The sequence below is a fragment of the Orbicella faveolata genome, unplaced genomic scaffold (assembly GCF_042242905.1).
Source record: "Orbicella faveolata isolate gen_17 unplaced genomic scaffold, um_ofav_v1 contig_1, whole genome shotgun sequence".
NCBI lineage: Eukaryota > Metazoa > Cnidaria > Anthozoa > Scleractinia > Merulinidae > Orbicella > Orbicella faveolata.
The window spans coordinates 538,640-560,436 of NW_028301536.1; the positions used below are offsets into that span (position 1 = coordinate 538,640).

Genomic DNA, 21,797 nt, shown 5'->3' on the forward strand with positions numbered 1-21,797 from the left:
AATAAATTCTGTTATGCAACGTATTTTGACGCACGCATGTAAAGGAGGTCAAACAGCGCTTAATTTCAAATGTTGGGGACCGTTCATTTTTTATGAGGGAGGGGGGGCTGGTGGGATTTGGGAAGCACCATTTAAAAATCGCATGACCCCCCCTCAGCTTACCAATTTTTTCACGTGGCCCCCCCTTATAGCGGTCATTTTTTGGGATGACCCCCCCCCCAAAAAAAAATTGAACAAACAATATTCAGATTTCAACTTTTTTAATATTTCTCTATTATCCCCCTGCTTCACGTTTTGTGCTCACTGTGAAGACAATATTTACAATCCCTATACTACAGAGAGCTGTTGTTTGAAAAACAAATCAAAAGAAAGAGAAGTCAATTTCGGATCTCCTAGTTATGGCTCGCCCTGAGCGTGTGGCATTTGGCCTCTCATTGGCATCTCCCTCATCTGAATTGATGAATGCCCACAGTTTTAATGTAAAACAGATCAAATGTATAGAAGCTAAGTTGACGAAGGTCACACAGGACATGGAAGCACTAGAAAATAAGAGCAATTATAACAGCACATTCAAGGGCATACTCAAACATGCACAGCACATCAACAAAAGGAGAAGGAAAAAAGAAAACCGCAGAAAGTCAAATGCAAGAAAGAGGAAGCGGACTGAAAACAACGTCCAACGAGTTTATGGCATCTGTGTTGGAAACCCGCTAGGAAATGATCTTCCACAATGCCTTGTGTACCCTCCTAGAACGGCCGTCCCGGAAGGGTGTATTAAAGTTGAGGATGTTGCCACGTCGTTATTTAGAAGAGATGGGCCATACATCGCACAGCTCGTGGAAGGGAATTATTTCACCAATGCTGCAAGAAGCAGAATCACCACCAACCTTGAGCAGGAAGTCAGAGATTATGTTTACACCTTCATGTACCCTGAAGAGTACACTCTGACGGAAAGCATTGCTGCTTCTTGCAGCATCGGTGAAAGAGACTCCCATAGCAGCACAAGCGGCGACGAAGAACTCGACGACAGCGAAGATGAAGATGAGTGCCAGTGAAAGTTGCATTCGAAAATAACAGCGTTAAATACTTCTTTTCAGTAGCTACAAATGCTTTTTTGTTACGTTTTTTTAAAGCAGAAGGAAAGTTTGTAATAAATTTGTATCCTGCCTTCTATGTTTATTCTATAGCAATTTTTTTGATATTCAAACATTATGCCATTTTAAAGTTTTACTAAAATATTTCACGTGACCCCCCTTTTCCCCTTATTTTTTTGGAATGGCCCCCCCTCGAAAGCCATTTTTTTTCGCATGGCCCCCCCCCCAAATCCCACCAGCCCCCCCTACCTGATAAAAAATGAACGGTCCCTTGGGAAGACACGACTGAACAGAAATGTTAGGGTGGGTGGGGAATTACATGCGATGAGAGCTAAGAAGTAACAAGTGGGGGTTAACGATTGAGAGTAGCGGTTGAGGAGCAGTGGGGGTTTGAAGTGATATATGGTTAGGAGGTGGGGAATGAAGGTCACATGTGCAACTTGTGCCTGCCGCAAAGTCTCATATTGTGCGAGTGCAATGTATTAGCTTGAGCTCCGATACCGTAGGACACTCAAGCGCTTCGTAGCCTACATAGCTGGCGGTTTAGTTGGGGTAGAGCGCGCGAGCTAGCGGCGAGAGCAGCGATGCCGTGGGGAACCTAATGAGACAAACGAAAAGGCTGCTACGCCAGACCACTCGCGTATCATCTTTACCGTCCCCAACCAACTAAACCGCCAGCTACGCAGGCTAGTGCTTCCATCGCCGGCGATTGTTGCGTTTTCAGTTTTTTTTTTTTTTTTTCTTTCAGTGCAGTGCGGACGAAAAACATTTGATGCGATTTTAGGATTGAAAACGCTGTCTTCAAATTTCTTCGGCGTGGTGTGGACGGGCCATAAACTAAGCAGAGTGTAGTATCTTTCCACTCAAGGTCCAAAATTAACTTACAATAAGTCAGTTTTGATATATTAAAATTCAGGTTGATAGTGAGGTCTAGAGGACACAAACAAAAGAAATGAATAAACATGTCAATCAATTTCCTTTGTTTGTGTCCTCTATGCCTCACTGCCAAGCTGAATTTTAATACAGTGAAACCTGTATTAAGCAGACACCCTTGGGACCCTCACTAGTGTCCGCTTAATACAGGGTGTCCGCTCAAAACAGGTTCTAATATGTTGTGCAATAATAGTTACTTATCAACCCTTTTGTAACACAGTGTAACCCAGAGTTAGATCAAAGACTAGCTAAGACTGTTTATAGTACAATGTCCAGTCAGTCAATCCATCAATCTGGAATAATCACTCAGTTTTAAAACGACATCGCTGAACGATGTTAAAGGAGTCTCAGCTGAACCTTTAGAGGTAAAATGTCCTTGAAGTGTCCGCTTATTGCTGGAGGGGGGTGATAGGGCTATGCAAATGCGCCAATCCGTGCCTTTTTTCCGCCAAATCCGTCGATCCGCCAATATTTTTGTTCAAATCGGAAACCACAATCACATCCGGAAACAGAAGTATAAAAGTTCAAAAGTAAACTGGTAAATGTGAAGGCAAGAGAAAATTGTGAATGCCATTGTTAATTTCGCAAAAATAGTAAAGAAAGCAGCATATAGCTTGATGGCTATAACATAGTACAATTCCAATAACAGTCTCATACCTGAGTTTAAACGAGTTTCGTTCGAAAAAAATAATTTGGATGAACTAATTAACCTACCGACCAAGGGTGAAGAAAGATCTATGATCCAAATTTTGTTTAGGACCCAAGATCCGAACATCAAGACAGGCACAATCCGGAATCCGCGCCAAAATTTACCGCTAATCCTCGATATCCACTGTGCTTTCAAAATCCGCGAATCCGCTCGATTTACCACAAAAATCCACAATCCGTGCGCTTTTTTCGATCCGAAAACCTATTCACCGCCCACGCCCACCCCCCCGCCCCGTCTTGCAGGTTTTGTGCAACGAAATGGCTTAATATTGATGCCTGCGTGCGCTTAACAGGGGTGTCCGCTGAATGCAGGTTTATTTTAGAGTAAATGTAGGAAGAACATTTTGGGACTCAAGCTGGTGTCCGCTTAATAGAGGGTGTCCGCTTATTATGGGGTCCGCTTCAGAATACAGGTTTCACTTGTCGAAAACAGTCTATCATAACTTGACTGCTCCACTGACGCTCCGAGGCTTGGGGGAATAAAACAAAAGAAATCGCGTCCAAGGTGAGGGTAAATAATTTAAAAGATGATTTTTGCAGAACATTCAAACAACAGTGGCAAAAATAAAGTTACCAAAATAATCTCATAGCATGGTAATGTTTTGAGTAAAGGTAAAAAGAACTTATCGAGATTTAAGCTCATGAATTTCAGTTCATGAATTATTTCATATAAACTTCACATCATTTCACTCCTCACGGGATGATATGAACTCAATTAATTGACCTCGCTCCCAATGTGTGGCTTCATAGCTCAGTTGGTAGAGCATCGCACCGGTATCGCGGAGGTCACGGATTCGAATCCCGTTGAAGCCCTGATTTTTTCAGGCTTCTTCTTTCCAATTGCTTAAATTGGAAAATTAACTGCGATGATCATTCTTCACTTTCATCTACAACCGCAGTTCATATATGAATTATTTCATATAAACTTCATATCAGATCGCATCTTTATTAATGAAAACCTCACAGGTCACAGACACTTTGTCATGAATCAAGCAAACAAGATGCGGAGAGACGGTTTACTTCTTAGCTGTTGGTCCTTGGACGGTAAGATATTCGTAAAAACGTCGCCTGATGGATCCCCCACTAGGATCTTTAGTGAAAACCATCTTAAAAATTTGTAATTAACCGTTTTGCGGAGATCTTCCAAAAACCGTAAATATCGTATCGAAGTGGAAGTTTGCATATTTTGAGGGAAATGAGATCGAACGGGAAGGATGAAGAGAGGCTAGCACTTTTTCGCTTTGCTTCCCTTCCTTTACAGAAAGTTTGGAAGTAGAATTTCTTTTTTCTTTTGGAAATTAGAAATACTTTCAAACCTCCCAGCGTAGTCACTTTTTTGGTTGTTGTTGTTTACTGAGTGCGGTGTTTGTCTTGTTTTTTTTTTTTTTTTAAGAACTGTGCAACTTCACTTCGTAATTCTTTCGTTCATCTTGGTTACTTTTGCGATTACTAACTAAGTTAGTCTCTTAAGCGTAGCTCATTTATATTTCTAAACTGTACTAGTATTTTTGCCTGTCTTCGTATTTTCGTTTTCTATTTTTTTTTTTTTCTTATTTTTTTCTCTGGCTCAAGCCTTTGTTGTTGTTTGTTAGCATAGCTATTACGCATTAAGAATAGGTGTTAGGTTTTATTCGGTAGAATATTATGAAATTCGTCTAAATCTTATCATTGAATGTAAGGGGGATGCGTAATCACGTCAAGCGAAGGGCATTGTTTTTGTATCTCAAGAATCAAAAAGCAGATTTCTATTGTCTTCAGGAAACCTTTTCGTTAAAGGAAGATGAAGTCCCTTGTGCTTCAGAATGGGGTGAGAAAATACTTTTCTAACACGGTACAAAACATTCCAAAGGTACTTGCATATTGCAGAGGCCAAACTCTTTGTTCTCTTTAGAGCGTCTGTCTATTGATCCAAACGGTAGATTGGTTATCGCAAAAATCAAGCTAGGTGACAAAGATTTTTTTCTTGCTTCCGTTTATGCTCAATGTCATTCCCCAACAGCAAACTTTGTTTACACAGAACTTATGTACAGATATTGTCTCTAAAACTATAATCGCTGGTGACTGGAACACCACTCTTCATTCAATAGATAAACGTGGAGAGCGACAATGGCAAGAAACAAGTTACAGGAATTATCTTCTTAGTTTTATGGACGAATTAGGTCTTGTTGATGTTTATCGAGTCCTACACCCCAAAAAGAAGGCATTTACTTATGAATCAAAATCTCTGAAGCTTAAATCTAGTATTGACTTTTTTCTCATTGCACAGTCTTTAAAGTCAAACATAAGAACAGCTGAAATCCGCTCCTCAATTGCTCCAGACCACAAGGCCATTTACTTGAGCGTAGAAATCAACGACGCGTTTCATCGCGGCCCAGGCATGTGGAAATTCAATAACCAATTATTAGAAGACGAAAACTATGTTCAGCTTATCACAGGATGTTTACCGAGAATTTTATCAAAGTATCAAGAAGTTGAGAGCCATCAACTTTTATGGGAACTTATTAAGATGGAGTTTCGCTCTGAAACCATATCATACTCGAAAGCTAAACACAAGGAATTTAAAAACAGGGAAACTTATCTTCAGGGAAAACTCGATGCCCTTGATAATGAAATATGTCACGGAAACAACCACTTCAACCAACCACTGTTAGATGAATATGAATCCATCAAGACAGAACTCAAAGATATTTACGAAGAAAAAGGCAAAGAAGCCATGTTCCGTTTAAAAGCCCGTAGGATTGAAAAAGGTGAGAAACCTACCAATTATTTTTTCAATTTAGAAAAGCGAAACTTTGAGAAAAGGGTTATTGCACAGTTAAAACTTGAGAATGGCAAGATTATTTCGGACATGAAACAAATCAACCAAGAAATAGAATTATTTTATGGCGATTTACTAGAAACAAAATCATCCGGCTTTCTTTCCACGAATTTCAGAGAGAACTTTTTCGCCTTTGTTGAGGACCTAGACATTCCCAAATTGTCTTTTGAGGAATAAGAGTCTCTTGAATCTGACCTGACACTTGATGAGATAAAAAACGTTTTAACATCCTTTCAGAACAACAAATCCCCTGGGGAGGATGGCTTTTCCAAATAATTTTATGAAACATTCTTCGACCTAATTGTCACACATCTCCTTAATTCATATAATGAAGCTTTTACCAAAGGACAATTGTCAATATTTCAAAGGCGTGGCGTTATCTGTTTGATACAAAAAGACGACTCCTGCCTTATTGAGCTGTCCAATTGGCGACCGCTAACTCTCTTAAACGTTGATTACAAAATCTTGGCAAAAGCAATTGGCCGAAGAATTGAGTCAATACTGCCTTCGATTATACACTCTGATCAAACAGGCTTCATTAAAGGTAGATTCATTGGCCAAAATGTTCGGCTTTTAAATGATATCATGGAATATACAGAGGCTTAAAAACTTCCAGGCATCCTACTTTTTATTGATTTTCGTAAAGCCTTCGACACCATTGAATGGAATTTTATCCACAAGTGTATTGAATTATACAGCTTTATCCAAATATTACAAAATGGATATCCTCTTTTGTTTGTGTTAGCGGTCGAAATGTTAGCCCTCAAAATACGCCAAAACCAACTCTGCCGGGGCATCGAACTCCCAGGTGGACGGAACGCTAAGATCTCACAGTTTGCGGATGATACAACCCCGATTCTTGAAGATACCACGTCACTTAGAAATGCCATGAATATAGTTAATTCAGTTGGAGTATTGTCCGGTTTGCAATTAAATAAAAAGAAAACAAAAGCCTTGTGGATTGGTGCTTCGAGCAAAAATAAGATAGAGCCTTTAAAATTCCAGTGTCCAAAAGATCCCATAAAATTCCTTGGAACTTACCTTTCCCACGATGCAGCTGCCAACAACAACAATAATTTTTATGTCAAAATAAGGAAAATGGAAACGAAGCTTAATATATGGCGGTCGCGGGACCTGACGCTCTTTGGAAGAACTATGCTAGCAAAATCTCTAGGTCTGTCTCTGTCTAAAATAAAATCAAATTAAAAAAAAAATAGTTAATCATAAGGTTTCGAGTTCAATGTGGAATTAATTTGCACGAGTGAGTATTTCAAAAAGCTGAAATTGCACGAGCCGCTATAAACATGAAAAAATTCGCGTGGAGGAAGTGCCTGAAGATCTTTCTTGAAGCCACTTCGTCTCATTCGAGAAAACTTTTTCAAAGTTCCCGCACAAAAGTTTCGTCACCATTTTACGTGATATCATTGGCTTAGAAAATTTCCTATTGTCTTTCAGCCAATCATAATCCAGAATTATGATGTGTAATGTGCACTAGTGTTAATAAAGAATTGGTTCATGCTTAGCATGCGTATATCGAGTTATGGATGCACGCGGGGAGTTTGGAGAGCATGAAAAGAGCGTCAGAGTTGCTCGAGGCGATAGCCGAGAGCAACTCTTGCTCCCTGAGAAGCTGCGGAAACACTCGCCCGTTGGCTCGCGTTCCCTCTGCATTTCTCGTTCTCCCAAACTTCCACTCGTGTTTCTACAACTCAATAGAAACGCGGTACATGTTTTTTGATTCTTAAGATGTTGTCCAAAATTAAACGTAGCTAATAGAATGTCCAGCAGGCGCGATACTGACACACGACTAGTTTAGCAGCAAACATGCATGATGAAAGACGAAACCAGATGTAGTAATTTCCTACCTCTATATAGAAATTAACACTGCATCTCTAAGATGCTTAAAAGCTTTTCGCAGTAGTTTACATAGAAACCCTTTTCTCGAAAGTCTGGTTTAAAGAAGCTACTACGACAACCTCAGTTAAACAAAGTATCAATAAAATAGAACAAAGCACAGAAGGCTCTCCAGGAAGCGAGTGTATGAGATCAGGTTGTACCACGTGATCAAGATGAAAACACTCCGCGTGAAACAGCTAACTAGACATGCTCAAATGGGGGAGATAAATTGAAAAGTTAATTATACCGTTGTTATGGCAACCTCAGTGTTATATGTACGTCAAGATGATAAGAACAACTTGATTACTTAATGAATACGCATTCATTTCATTGAAATTACTTAAGTATCAATTGAAATAATGAAGGACTGACAGTATCTACTAGTACATTCAAGCACAAGTGCTATTAATTATTACTAACCTCATAATTAAAATTGCGTAAATCACAAAAGTGCACAAACTTTGGCTCACGAAAATAAGTGACAATAAAGCTTTGCCTTGGAAAACACTCCTTGTCGAAACCTAGGTATTTGTTTGTTTTCAAAGCATTTCAGTCGAAACCTAGTAGTGAAATTTTATCATTTTTTGGCTTCCCAACTTATTTTCATCTACTCAGTTGACCTGTTTCATGAAGAAGATTAGAAATGACGTTAAACCTACATATTGCAAAGCCTCTTACTAAGTGCCAAATTAACATGAGAGAAGACTACCGACACAAAATCAAGATCGAAACACTTCTCAGTTCCCATTAATGAAATTTTCCAATACTATCTTGGTAAGTGACTAATTGAGGAAAGTCACTCATAATTTCAATAACGTTATGTCCGCCACTTAATTTGTCACTACTTCAGTTCACTCACAATAAAAGGGAATGAGTTTCAAAAGCTGGACACGAAAATACAGAAAAGTACAGATTGATTCAACTGCCCGCAAGTTTTAATTAAAGGTAAAGTTGTGAACACTGTCTAGTTTCGATTAAATCACTTTTGTTACTGCCCACAAGCGAGAGTTTACTTCAAACCAGTCGTCAAAAACCCTTATTTTTATTTCTGAGAATAGAATAGAGTCGCCCTATCAGTCATTACTCCATTTTTCCTCAAAGCCGTTAAAAACAATTCCCCGAGAGACTTATTCAAGCCAGGTTTAAGAGCACTTGGACTTCATCCGGTAGTCAATGAATTTATTCTTTGGCAAGCCAATGGGTATAACGTAACTTACTTGAGGTGCTCCACAGCACACACACCGTGCATGAAGGCGGACTGTCTACATTCATATTCAGATTCAACAAGCCGTGAAATTTTGTGGTCATGTACAACAACTCAAATCGAAGCAGTGACGCAACATCGGGACGCGAAATTTACACCGAAGTTTACATCGCTGGTTGCGTTCTAAACGCGGTGATCTCACTGACTGCGTTTGCTGGAAATTTCCTCGTCCTCGGCGCAATTTCAACGACTCCAACGTTACATAAGCCGAGTAACTTTCTACTCTTGGGACTCTCGCTGTCTGACCTGGGAGTCGCTTTGATTGTCCAGCCGATGTTCATTATGGTTTTGATTTACGAAGTGAGCCAGGGAAAATTTCCGGTTCTTCGTCTAATCTTCAGATCCATTCAAGCCTTCTTCATCTCTGCCACAATTTTGACGCTCACTTCGGTCAGCGTGGACAGATGTCTTGCTCTCATACTGCATCTCAGGTACGTTGCTGTCGTTACCGTAAAGAAAAGTATCCTCGTACTCTGCCTCATCTGGCTAGCAAGCGTGGTGTATGCCGTAACGTTCCTCGTCGACGGGGAACTTTATCGTTCTGTTTCGATGTTCGTTATCACTCTATGCATCGTGGTAAACACATCGACGTTTTCGACGATTTATCGCATTTGTCGACGGCACCGAATTCAGATTCAGAATCAATCACTGCCAAACCAACCCGAGGCCTGTGACATGAAGCGTTACAGAAAATCTCTCATCACCATGATAGTATTACTAATTTTACTTATTATCTGTTATTCTCCTTATATTTGCATGCGCGCTGTTGCTAACTTCACCGATTGGCCTCTCCAGCCATACAGAACATTTATGATGAGATGGTCAGCCTCGCTTGTTTATCTTAACTCGTCAATTAATCCCCTTATTTACTGTTGGCGTATTCCAGCCATGCACGTTGCAATGAAACAGTTTTGGAAATCATTGGTTCGTCGTCATTCAACTTAAAATCGTTCGTTTTAGTGTCAGCCTTGAACATTTTTCAACTCAAGCTTGGTTTAATTTCTTTTTCTTCGCCAAACAGAGTGTAGCGTTTTGTTTTCTGTTTATTTCGTTCGCGCTGATATATAGTTAGATCGTACTAAGATCGTTACTCAGCAAGTTGTTTATGTAGCATATTAAAATTGGGGGCGTCCTAAACACTCCAGTTTAGCACTGCACTGCCTTGATTAGGGGCACATGTTTCCCGCTTTTTGTCAGCTACTGTATTTCAGTGGTTTTTCGTGTTCGGCTTTGATGTATTTAGTTTTAACCTTAATTTCAAAATCACAGAGGGACATCCAGCAAGCGATTTGAGCAATCTTATGGTCGGCTGTGTTTGGCCTCGTTCTTGGGACGATTTGAAAAACACTATCTTTACTACATTACATACTACAGTTTATTACAGGTTTTTGGAAAGTTAATTTTACCGTTGTTATGGTAACCACAGTATCACATATACGCCAAGATGACAATAACCACTTGTTCGCTTAATGAATAGGCGTTCATTTCATAGTAATTACTTTAGCATCAATTGAAATTATATAGGATGACAGTATCTAATAGTCCATTCAAGCACAAGTGCTGTTAATCATTACTAACCTCTTAATTAAAATTACATAAGTCACAAGTGAAAAACCTATGGCACACGAAGATAATTATAAGTGACAACAAAGCTTTGCTTTAGAAAACACTCCTTGTCGAAATCTGGGTATTTATTTGCTCTGCAAGCATTTCAGTCGAAACCCAGAAATGATCAAAGTGCTCTGTGAGCAAACTCGTGAATTGAACAAAAGAATTAAAATACTTTTTGGATTATGTTTAGTATTATCCGGTTTAGGGAATATTGTGGTTGATTTTCATATTTAGAGTATGAACAGTAGTTCAGTGTTCGCTAATAAGGTACCAAGGAAACAAAGTAACATTTGGATAAGAAGGCATTACAACTGAAACCATCATGCTATTACATTTGACAAGGGTGAACGAGGTCATGTGTTTTAAACATTTATCATTTTTGTTTCTGGTTCACCAAGAAATAGTTGGCAGTAAATGTGGTTGAAAAGTGAACATCGGAAATATTGAAAAATCAAGGCAATACCGTTTTAATGAAAACATTAATCATTCTCTCTTTATCAAATGAGATAAACAGAAACGAGTTTTGAGTTTTGTTGCAAAATGGCATTTTCAGGTTCTGCTTGTAAGGACGTGCATGTACAATGACACGTTCATGACATTTTCGATGGAAGTTTCCGATGCAAAAATTCCGTGAAACACAAAGTCTAGGCGACATTTTCATTTCAAGTTGCAACAAGGCGACGAGGAAACATGGGTTATTTGCCTTTGTCGAGGGAAATTAGAGAAAATTAAGCAAAAAGAGAGGAACAGACTACCAGCTCATGTAACCAATGTTGGTATGCCGATGGTGAAGTATCCACACCGAAGAATATCTAGTTCCATTGCAGCCTTAAGTTTCGCTGGCTTTGAAAACTATGAAAATGATTGGACGAAAAACTAGCCTGCGAGAGCATCCGGTTTGTTTGGCTCTAGGGTTTTTTTTTTTTTTTTGCATGAAACAGGAGCAAAAAAAAAAACAGGTGCCCTTGCACGCTAAAGAAAAAGACAAGCGACTCGATTGAGCCACGTGTTTATGAGCTAGGCGCAATTCAACCGGAGGTCCGATATTTTCGGACTTCAAATCGGATCCAGGATCGGATCGGATCTCTCCACGGTCGCTAGTTTTCTGACCGCTGGTCAAGGGGAACGGCGACTCTTGGTACAAGCCTGCTAGCATTCCAGTGGAAACCACCAACCAGTCTGTCCGCAAAAACAATTTGTGATATCACCGGAGATTTCGATCATATCTGATAGTCAGCTCGTGTTTACCGATCAGTGCGTAATTTTAGCAATTTTGACCTTCAGGTTTGATTTGTAATACTTGATAAACAATTACACTGAGGCCTTGTCCACACTACACCAGAGAAATTTGAAAACGCAGCTTTGTTTCTACGGTTAGGTATTCCGTCCACATTAATTCGCCACGAAAACGGGCGCTCTTCAAACGAAAACACTGCCGGCTTTGTGTTTTAATGTGGACGGAAAACATTTTCAAAATGGAGCTTTTCCAAAACGATGACGTCACGATTTCCTCAAACACAAATCCAAAATGACCGGTGATTGTTGCGTTTTCAGATTTCTCCAACGAAGTGTAGGCAAAAAACATTTGATGTGTTTTCAGAGTGATTAACACCCTTTTCAAATTTCTTCGGCATATTGTGGACGGGGCATGAGTGTTTGCAGTTCCAGGGGTAGCCATTCAAAGTTAATGCTTACATACACTAAAACATCCCGCATGAACGCCTCCAGATAGACTTGCCACAAGTAGACTTCTACTTCTATAAAATGAAGTCGACTTGTTCCGCTTCCTCGGATTCAAATTTAAAATTTGAATAATTTTTGGCGCGAAACATGGGTGTGACGTAATGATTCAAAGCCTACCCCTAATTCCCTGGAGTTTTTTTTGAAATATTTCAGAGCGAGCGTAAGCAGAAAAATAAACCATATGCCCAGTAACCACAGCCATGTATAGGATCAGATTTTATGACATCGTTTATTTAAAGTTGAACAAATGACGGGCCAAAATTTTAAAAAATATCAACAAAAGAACTCAACTTGAAGTGTATTATAATTGATGAGAAAACAAGAAATTATATTTTTTCTTTGCCGCGCGACAAAAGCCGAGAAAATTGAACACCCAAAAACGAGTTAATTATTAACTTTGGAGGATAAAACGAAACCGAAAACAACAAACTTTCTTTTTCTTTTACTATAGCGGATAACCTTTGAGAAAACACCAGGAAAATAACAGCGAAAACACATATCTAAACTACAATTTAAAAAAATGAAATCAGATAATTTCTTCGCGTACGACAAATAATGCAGCGCAGCGAAAGAAAGATGAAAGTTGTAAATAAAAAACACGACAAAAACAAGCCAATTATTTTGAGACAAATCGTATTTCAACTGTGCTAAATTAGTGCCCACTTAGTTTTTTTCTCAGGAGTTTTATAGTAGCTGAATAAAACTAAAAAAAAAATGTATTTGAACGAGGCGAAGAAACTTAACAAACACGGCCGCGGAGGTCGCCGTCATTAAATATGCAGAAATCCACGGTGCAAAAATATTGTTAACTTTAAAAACCTAAAATTCCCAAAGAAAGATAACCAAGTGAAAGAAACATGACAGGAAGTTCAATAATAATAATTTCATTCAAGATGAGGCAAAAAAAAAAAAAAAAAAAAAAAACTATCTAAAAGCCAAACAGTGTTCAAAATTTGGTAGACGTGCTTCGCTGCGTGACAGCATGTTCAAATTAATTCTTTACGCTAAAGCGAAAGCTTGAGTTTTCATCGGCCGTGGCTTTAGTAGTCGTTCAAGAATTAGAATTAAACTTCGAAGCAATACTGTGCATTACCACTTTTGTTTTCTAAAGTCCAGGAAGCTGCTCTAAACCCGCGATCTGTGTTCAAAAGCCATTTGAAAGCGCAACGACTTTCTAAACACAAGGTTGTATTTACCTTCAAAAGCATCCTTAATTTCCGTGTCAGAACTTTCTGGCTCCAAAACTATAACTTTGACTCCTTTCTCGTTCGGGCTGGACACCTTGTCTTCCATAAAGAAAATCAAAGGAAAAATTTGGTTTTCCTTTCTTTTTTCATTGCTTTTAGCAATACAATAAATAAATGCTCTGTGTTTATATCATTTCGCTCGCTATATGCGCATTTACCATACCGTAACCACACTTCCACGACTTCCGTTTCTGTAAAATCCATAAGAAGTCCGCATCCAGTGAGAACTTGTGCTGCTCATCGATTTTACGATCCTCGATGTTCTCATTTTCGGTGGCCGAGTCTTCTTTAACTTATATTTTTTAATTTCGGCCTTTAAAACAGCTTATTTTAATTAAAGATGAACAGCAATTTCAAAGTAAGCCCCAAGCGTACCTCATTTGCATAATTTTTAGTGCCCATCGAGCGAGCGACACATTTTCCCACAACTCACGATAACTCGTGTTGCGCATGCGAAATTCACGAGTTAAAAATATGATCATTTTCTGGCTTTCCAACTTACTTTCATCATCAGCTACTCAGTTTTCGTGTTTCATGAAGAAGATTAGAACTGGGGGTAACACTATATTGAAAGTCTGCTAACTACCTGTAAATGCAAAACCAACACGAAAGAAGACAACAAAATTAATTAAGATCGAAACACTTATCAGTTTCCTGAATGAAATCCATAGTATATCTATGTTGACTTGCTTAGTGACTAATTGAGGAAAGTAACTATTAATTCTAATGACGTTATGTTCGCCACTTTAATTGGCCACTAATTCAGCTCACTTACGAAAGGAATACGTTCGCAAATCTGGACACGAAAATACAGGAAAGTATAGAGTGGTTCAAGTGTCCGCAAGTTTTAATCAAAGGTTTCTGTTAGTGCGCAGGCCACAAGCGAGAGTTAACTTGTAGCCAGTTATCAAAAACCCTAATTTCATTTCTGAGAATAGAAACCGAAAGAGTCGCCCTACCAGTCATTACTCCATGTTTTCTGAAAGACATTTAAAACAATTCTTTTTCTGAAACAAAAGAAATGCTATTAAAAAAGAGAGCAGTTGGAGGTATTATGTGGACATGGACTTCATCCGGCAGTTAATCATAGTGTCGCTGAATTTATTATCTCGCAAGCAAATCGGTATAACATAATTTACTTGAGGTGCTCCACAGCAGAACAGATGAACACGACACACCGTGCGTAAAGTACTGTACGATCATGTACAACAACTCAAGTCAAAGCAACAATCCCTCATCAGGAAGCGAAAGTTACGCCGACTTTTACGACGCTGTCTGCGTTCTAAACGCTGTTTTCTCGCTGACGGCGTTTGCTGGAAATTTCCTCGTCCTCGGCGCAATTTCAACGACGCCAACTTTACATCAGCCAACAAATATTCTACTCTTTGGACTCTCGCTGTCTGACCTGGCAGTCGGTTTGCTTGTCCAGCCGATGTTCATTGTGCGTGTCATTTACAAAGTGAACCGCGACTATCGTCAAGTCTTCAGATTCACCCAAGCCTTCTTCATCTCTGCCACAATTTTGACGCTCACCTCGGTCAGCGTGGACAGATGTCTTGCTCTCATACTGCATCTCAGGTACGTCGCTGTCGTTACCGTAAAGAAAAGTATCCTCGTACTCTGCCTCATCTGGCTAACAAGCGTGGTGTATGCCGGAACGTTCCTTATTGACGGGGAGTTACATCACACTGTCTCGATGTTCGTTATCGCTCTATGTATCGTGGTAAATTCATTGGCGTGTTCGACGATCTATCGCATTTGTCGGCGGCACCGAATTCAGATTCAGAATCAATCACTGCCAAACCAACCTGAGGCCTTTGACATGAAGCGTTACAGAAAATCTCTCATCACCATGATAGCATTACTAATTTTACTTATTATCTGTTATTCTCCTTATATTTGCATGCGCGCTGTTGCTAACTTCACCGATTGGCTTTCCCCGCCACACGGAGCATTTATGTTGAGATGTTCAGCCACGCTTGTTTATCTTAACTCGTCAGTCAATCCCCTAGTTTACTGTTGGCGTCTGCCAGCGATGCGCGTTGCAGTGAAACGGTTTTGGAGGTCATTGGTTCACCGTTAGTCAACTTCAAATCGTTCGTTTTGGTGTCAGCCTTGAACGTGTTTCAAATCAAGCTTGGTTTAATTTCTTTTTCTTCGACAAACAGAGTTGACCTTTTTGCATTGTGTTTATTTCGTTAGCACTGTTATATAGTTAGGTCGCACTAAGATCGTTTTTCACCAAGTTGTTTATGTAGCATGTTAAAATAGCATCCAAAAAGTTCAAGTTTGGCACTGCACTGCCTTAGCCAGGGCATATATTTCCCGCTTTTTGTCAGCTGCTGTATTTCAGGGGATTTTCGTGTTGGGGTTTGGTGTATTTAGTTTTAACCTTAATTTGAAAATTACAGAAGGCCCTCCAGCAAGCGATTTGAACAATCTTACAGTCGGCTGTGTTGAAAATTCCGTGTTTTTCCTTGTTCTTGGCACGATTTGGAAAACACCTTCTTTACTCGGCTAATGGCTTTTTTAGAAAGTTAATTGTACCGTTTTTATGGCATTAAAAACGTCAGTGCTGCGTGTACGTCACGATGATAATAACAACTTGATTACTTAATGAATAGGCATTCATTTCATAGTAATTGCTTTAGCATCAATTGCAATTACATAGGATGACAGTGTAGACTACTACATTCAAGCACAAGTGCTATTAATTATTACAAGCACCGTTAATTAAAATAGCATAAATTACAAAAGTGAACAAACTATATATAGCTATGGCTCACGAAAATAATTGACAATAAATCTTTGCTTTGAAAAACTCTTCTTGTCGAAATCTGGGCGTTTGTTTGTTTTGAGCGCATTTTAATCGGAAACCTAGGAATGAAAATATGATCAGTTGTTGGCTTCCCAAGTTACCTTCATCTACTCATCTACTCAATTGCAAACCCTGGAGAAAATGCGGACTGCAGCCTTTTTAAGAATATCATATTCCCATTTTCATTTATAGAGAGAATGAGCTAACCTTACACCGGGTAACCTGAGCTGTGTATTTTCAGGCTAACCGGAGCACCTAGCTCTCCATAAAAGGAAATGGGATATTTTTTAAAAAGTCTGCAGTCTGCATATTCCTTTTATCCTCTGTTTGTATTTTAACCACCCTTGTGCAGTAGGCAGGCTTTAAGTCTTATTTAAATAATTAAGCCTAAGTTCTTGTTTGTAAAAGTTCTCATTTCCATCATTGTGGATATTTCTGTTTGCTAGGCCTGTTGCAGAACATGTGCCGGGCACGAGATCGCAGATATTTCATACTCAAATGGACTGATCATTTTTACTACCGATTCTTCAAAATCATCTTCAAATACAATGTTTTGCTACACATATAATCTCTTCTGTGATCACGTTACACGTTTCTTTAAGTTACCGATCACGTAAAAAACGGCAATTTTACGGGCGAATGGTCAAAATTTTGCCCCACATATTTCCACCGGAGAGCGATGACTGTTCAGATACACTTAATGCAAGATTTTTCAGTTATAATTAAAATCTACTTACCTCTCAAGAAAGAAAAATGATAATTACTCCTTGAGATCCAAATACAACACCATTTAAAGCTGGAATGATTGGAGAAATCCGCCTCAAAAAGTTGTATCAACTAGAGGTGACGCCGCCATTTTCGAAAATTTTCTGCATTTGCGCGCATCTTTCGCGATGACGTCATAATGGCCATGATAATAGGGTCAGCCAAATCTGACGTGTTCACCTCTCCCTCCTGATCGGATCTCTCCACGAACGCTCGTTTCCCGACCGCTGGTCAAGGAGAACGGAGACTCTTGGTACAAGCCTGCTAGCATTCCAGTGGAAACCACCAACCAGTCTGTCCGCAAGAACAATTTGTGATATCACCGGAGATTTCGATCTTACCTGATAGTCAGCGCGTGTTTATCGACCAGTGCGTAATTTTAGCAATTTTGACCTTCAGGTTTGATTTATAATACTTGATAAACAATTACACTGAGGCCTTGTCCACACTACACCAGAGAAATTTGAAAACGCAGCTTTGTTTCTACGGTTAGGTCTTCCGTCCACACTAATTCGCCACGAAAACGGGCGCTCTTCAAACGAAAACACTGCCGGCTTTGTGTTTTAATGTGGACGGAAAACATTTTCAAAATGGAGCTTTTCCAAAACGATGACGTCACGATTTCCTCCAACACAAATCCAAAATGACCGGTGATTGTTGCGTTTTCAGATTTCTCCAACGAAGTGTGGGCGGAAAACATTTGATGTGTTTTCAGAGTGATTAACACCCTTTTCATATTGATTTCTCCGGCGTAGTGTGGACGGGGCATGAGTGTTTGCAGTTCCAGGGTAGCCATTCAAAGTTAATGCTTACATACACCAAAACATCCCGTGTGAACGCCTCCAGATAGGCTTGCCACAAGTAGACTTCTACTTCTATAAAATGAAGTCGACTTGTTCCGCTTCCTCGGATTCAAATTTAAAATTTGAATAATTTTTGGCGCGAAACATGGGTGTGACGTAATGATTCAGAGCCTACCCCTAATTCCCTGGAGTTTTTTTTGAAATATTTCAGAGCGAGCGTAAGCAGAAAAATAAACCATATGCCCAGTAACCACAGCCATGTATAGGATCAGATTTTACGACATCGTTTATTTAAAGTTGAACAAATGACGGGCCAAAATTTTGAAAAATATCAACAAAAAGAACTCAACTTGAGGTGTATTATAATTGATGAGAAAACAAGAAATTATATTTTTTCTTTGCCGCGCGACAAAAGCCGAGAATATTGAACACGCAAAAACGAGTTAATTATTGACTTTGGAGGACAAAACGAAACCGAAAACAACAAAATTTGGATTCTTTTACTATAGCGGGTAACATTTGAGAAAACACCGGAAAATAACAGCGAAAAGACATATCTAAAGTACAATTTAAAAACAAGAAATCAGATAATTTCTTCGCGCTTGACAAATAGTGCAGCGCAGTGAAAGAAAGATGAAAGTTGTAAATAAAAAACACGACAAAAACAAGCCAATTATTTTGAGACAAATGGTATTTCAACTGTGCTAAATTAGTGCCCACTTAGTTTTTTTCTCAGGAGTTTTATAGAAGCCGAATAAAACTAAAAAAAAATGTATTTGAACGAGGCGAAGAAACTTAACAAACACGGCCGCGGAGGTCGCCGTCATTAAATATGCAGAAATCCACGGTGCAAAAATATTGTTAACTTTAAAAACCTAAAATTCCCAAAGAAAGATAACCAAGTGAAAGAAACATGACAGGAAGTTCAATAATAATAATTTCATTCAAGATCATGCAAAAAAAAAAAGAAAGAAAAAAAGAAAAACCTATCTAAAAGCCAAAAAATGTTCAAAATTTGGTAGACGTGCTTCGCTGCGTGACAGCATGTTCAAATTAATTCTTTACGCTAAAGCGAAAGCTTGAGTTTTCATCGGCCGTGGCTTTAGTAGTCGTTCAAGAATTAGAATTAAACTTCGAAGTAATACTGTACATTACCACTTTTGTTTTCTGAAGTCCAGGAAGCTGCTTTAAACCCGGGATCTGTGTTCAAAAGCCATTTGAAAGCGCAACGACTTTATAAACACAAGATTGTATTTACCTTCAAAAGCATCCTTAATTACCGTGTCAGAACTTTCTGGCCCCAAAACTATAGCTTTGACTCCTTTCTCGTTTAGGCTGGACACCTGGTCTTCCATAAAGGAAATCAAAGGAAAAATTTGGTTTTCCTTTCTTTTTTTATTGTTTTTAGCGATACAATAAATAAATGCTCTGTGTTTATATCATTTCGCTCGCTATATGCGCATTTACCATACCGTAACTGTACTTCAACGACTTCCGTTTCTGTAAAATCCATAAGAAGTCCGCATCCAGTGAGAACTTGTGCTGCTCATCGATTTTACGATCCTCGATGTTCTCATTTTCGGTGGCCGAGTCTTCTTTAACATATATTTTTTAATTTCGGCCTTTAAAACAGCTTATTTTAATTAAAGATGAACAGCGATTTCAAAGTAAGCCCCAAGCGTACCTCATTTGCATAATTTTTAGTGCCCATCGAGCGAGCGACACATTTTCCCACAACTCACGATAACTCGTGTTGCGCATGCGAAATTCACGAGTTAAAAATATGATCATTTTCTGGCTTTCCAACTTACTTTCATCATCAGCTACTCAGTTTTCGTGTTTCATGAAGAAGATTAGAACTGGGGGTAACACTATATTGAAAGCCTGCTAACTACCTGTAAATGCGAAATTAACACGAAAGAAGACAACAAAATTAATTAAGATCGAAACACTTATCAGTTTCTTGAATGAAATCCATAGTAAATCTATGTTGACTTGCAAAGTGACTAATTGAGGAAAGTAACTGTTAATTCTAATGACGTTATGTTCGCCACTTTAATTGGCCACTAGTTCAGCTCACTTTCGAAAGGAATACGTTCGCAAATCTGGACACGAAAATACAGGAAAGTATAGAGTGGTTCAAGTGCCCGCAAGTTTTAATCAAAGGTTTCTGTTAGTGCCCAGGCCACAAGCGAGAGTTAACTTGTAGCCAGTTATCAAAAACCCTAATTTCATTTCTGAGAATAGAAACCGAAAGAGTCGCCCTACCAGTCATTACTCCATGTTTTCTGAAAGACATTTAAAACAATTCTTTTTCTGAAACAAAAGAAATGCTATTAAAAAAGAGAGCAGTTGGAGGTATTATGTGGACATGGACTTCATCCGGCAGTTAATCATAGTGTCGCTGAATTTATTATCTCGCAAGCAAATCGGTATAACATAATTTACTTGAGGTGCTCCACAGCAGAACAGATGAACACGACACACCGTGCGTAAAGTACTGTACGATCATGTACAACAACTCAAGTCAAAGCAACAATCCCTCATCAGGAAGCGAAAGTTACGCCGACTTTTACGACGCTGTCTGCGTTCTAAACGCTGTTTTCTCGCTGACGGCGTTTGCTGGAAATTTCCTCGTCCTCGGCGCAATTTCAACGACGCCAACTTTACATCAGCCAACAAATATTCTACTCTTTGGACTCTCGCTGTCTGACCTGGCAGTCGGTTTGCTTGTCCAGCCGATGTTCATTGTGCGTGTCATTTACAAAGTGAACCGCGACTATCGTCAAGTCTTCAGATTCACCCAAGCCTTCTTCATCTCTGCCACAATTTTGACGCTCACCTCGGTCAGCGTGGACAGATGTCTTGCTCTCATACTGCATCTCAGGTACGTCGCTGTCGTTACCGTAAAGAAAAGTATCCTCGTACTCTGCCTCATCTGGCTAACAAGCGTGGTGTATGCCGGAACGTTCCTTATTGACGGGGAGTTACATCACACTGTCTCGATGTTCGTTATCGCTCTATGTATCGTGGTAAACTCATTGGCGTGTTCGACGATCTATCGCATTTGTCGGCGGCACCGAATTCAGATTCAGAATCAATCACTGCCAAACCAACCTGAGGCCTTTGACATGAAGCGTTACAGAAAATCTCTCATCACCATGATAGCATTACTAATTTTACTTATTATCTGTTATTCTCCTTATATTTGCATGCGCGCTGTTGCTAACTTCACCGATTGGCTTTCCCCGCCACACGGAGCATTTATGTTGAGATGTTCAGCCACGCTTGTTTATCTTAACTCGTCAGTCAATCCCCTAGTTTACTGTTGGCGTCTGCCAGCGATGCGCGTTGCAGTGAAACGGTTTTGGAGGTCATTGGTTCACCGTTAGTCAACTTCAAATCGTTCGTTTTGGTGTCAGCCTTGAACGTGTTTCAAATCAAGCTTGGTTTAATTTCTTTTTCTTCGACAAACAGAGTTGACCTTTTTGCATTGTGTTTATTTCGTTAGCACTGTTATATAGTTAGGTCGCACTAAGATCGTTTTTCACCAAGTTGTTTATGTAGCATGTTAAAATAGCATCCAAAAAGTTCAAGTTTGGTACTGCACTGCCTTAGCCAGGGGAATATATTTCCTGCTTTTTGCCAGCTGCTGTATTTCAGGGGTTTTTCGTGTTGGGGTTTGGTGTATTTAGTTTTAACCTTAATTTGAAAATTACAGAAGACCTCCAGCAAGCGATTTGAACAATCTTACAGTCGGCTGTGTTGTAAATTCCGTGTTTTTTCTCAGTTGGTCGTGGCACGATTTAGGAAACACCCTCTTTACTAATGGCTTTTTTGGAAAGTTAATTGTACCGTTTTTATGGCATTAAAAACGTCAGTGCTGCATGTACGTCACGATGATAATAACAACTTGATTACTTAATGAATAGGCATTCATTTCATAGTAATTGCTTTAGCATCAATTGCAATTACATAGGATGACAGTGTAGACTACTACATTCAAGCACAAGTGCTATTAATTATTACAAGCACCGTTAATTAAAATAGCATAAATTACAAAAGTGAACAAACTATATATAGCTATGGCTCACGAA

General features: G+C 39.2%; 1 protein-coding gene and 2 pseudogenes across 1 annotated transcript; all 3 read left to right on the plus strand.

Moving 5' to 3' along the window:
* The first annotated feature begins 8,687 nt into the window (after window positions 1–8,687).
* Window positions 8,688–10,294, plus strand: LOC149117638 (beta-4C adrenergic receptor-like). The gene has a single exon (XM_089283328.1). It carries the CDS (start codon window positions 8,756–8,758, stop codon window positions 9,656–9,658), a length of 903 nt encoding a protein of 300 aa, XP_089139454.1. The 5' UTR covers window positions 8,688–8,755; the 3' UTR covers window positions 9,659–10,294.
* A 4,161-nt stretch (window positions 10,295–14,455) lies between these two features.
* On the plus strand, window positions 14,456–15,433 carry LOC149117639 (trace amine-associated receptor 9-like; annotated as a pseudogene).
* A 4,733-nt stretch (window positions 15,434–20,166) lies between these two features.
* On the plus strand, window positions 20,167–21,128 carry LOC149117640 (trace amine-associated receptor 9-like; annotated as a pseudogene).
* Window positions 21,129–21,797: the final 669 nt, after the last annotated feature.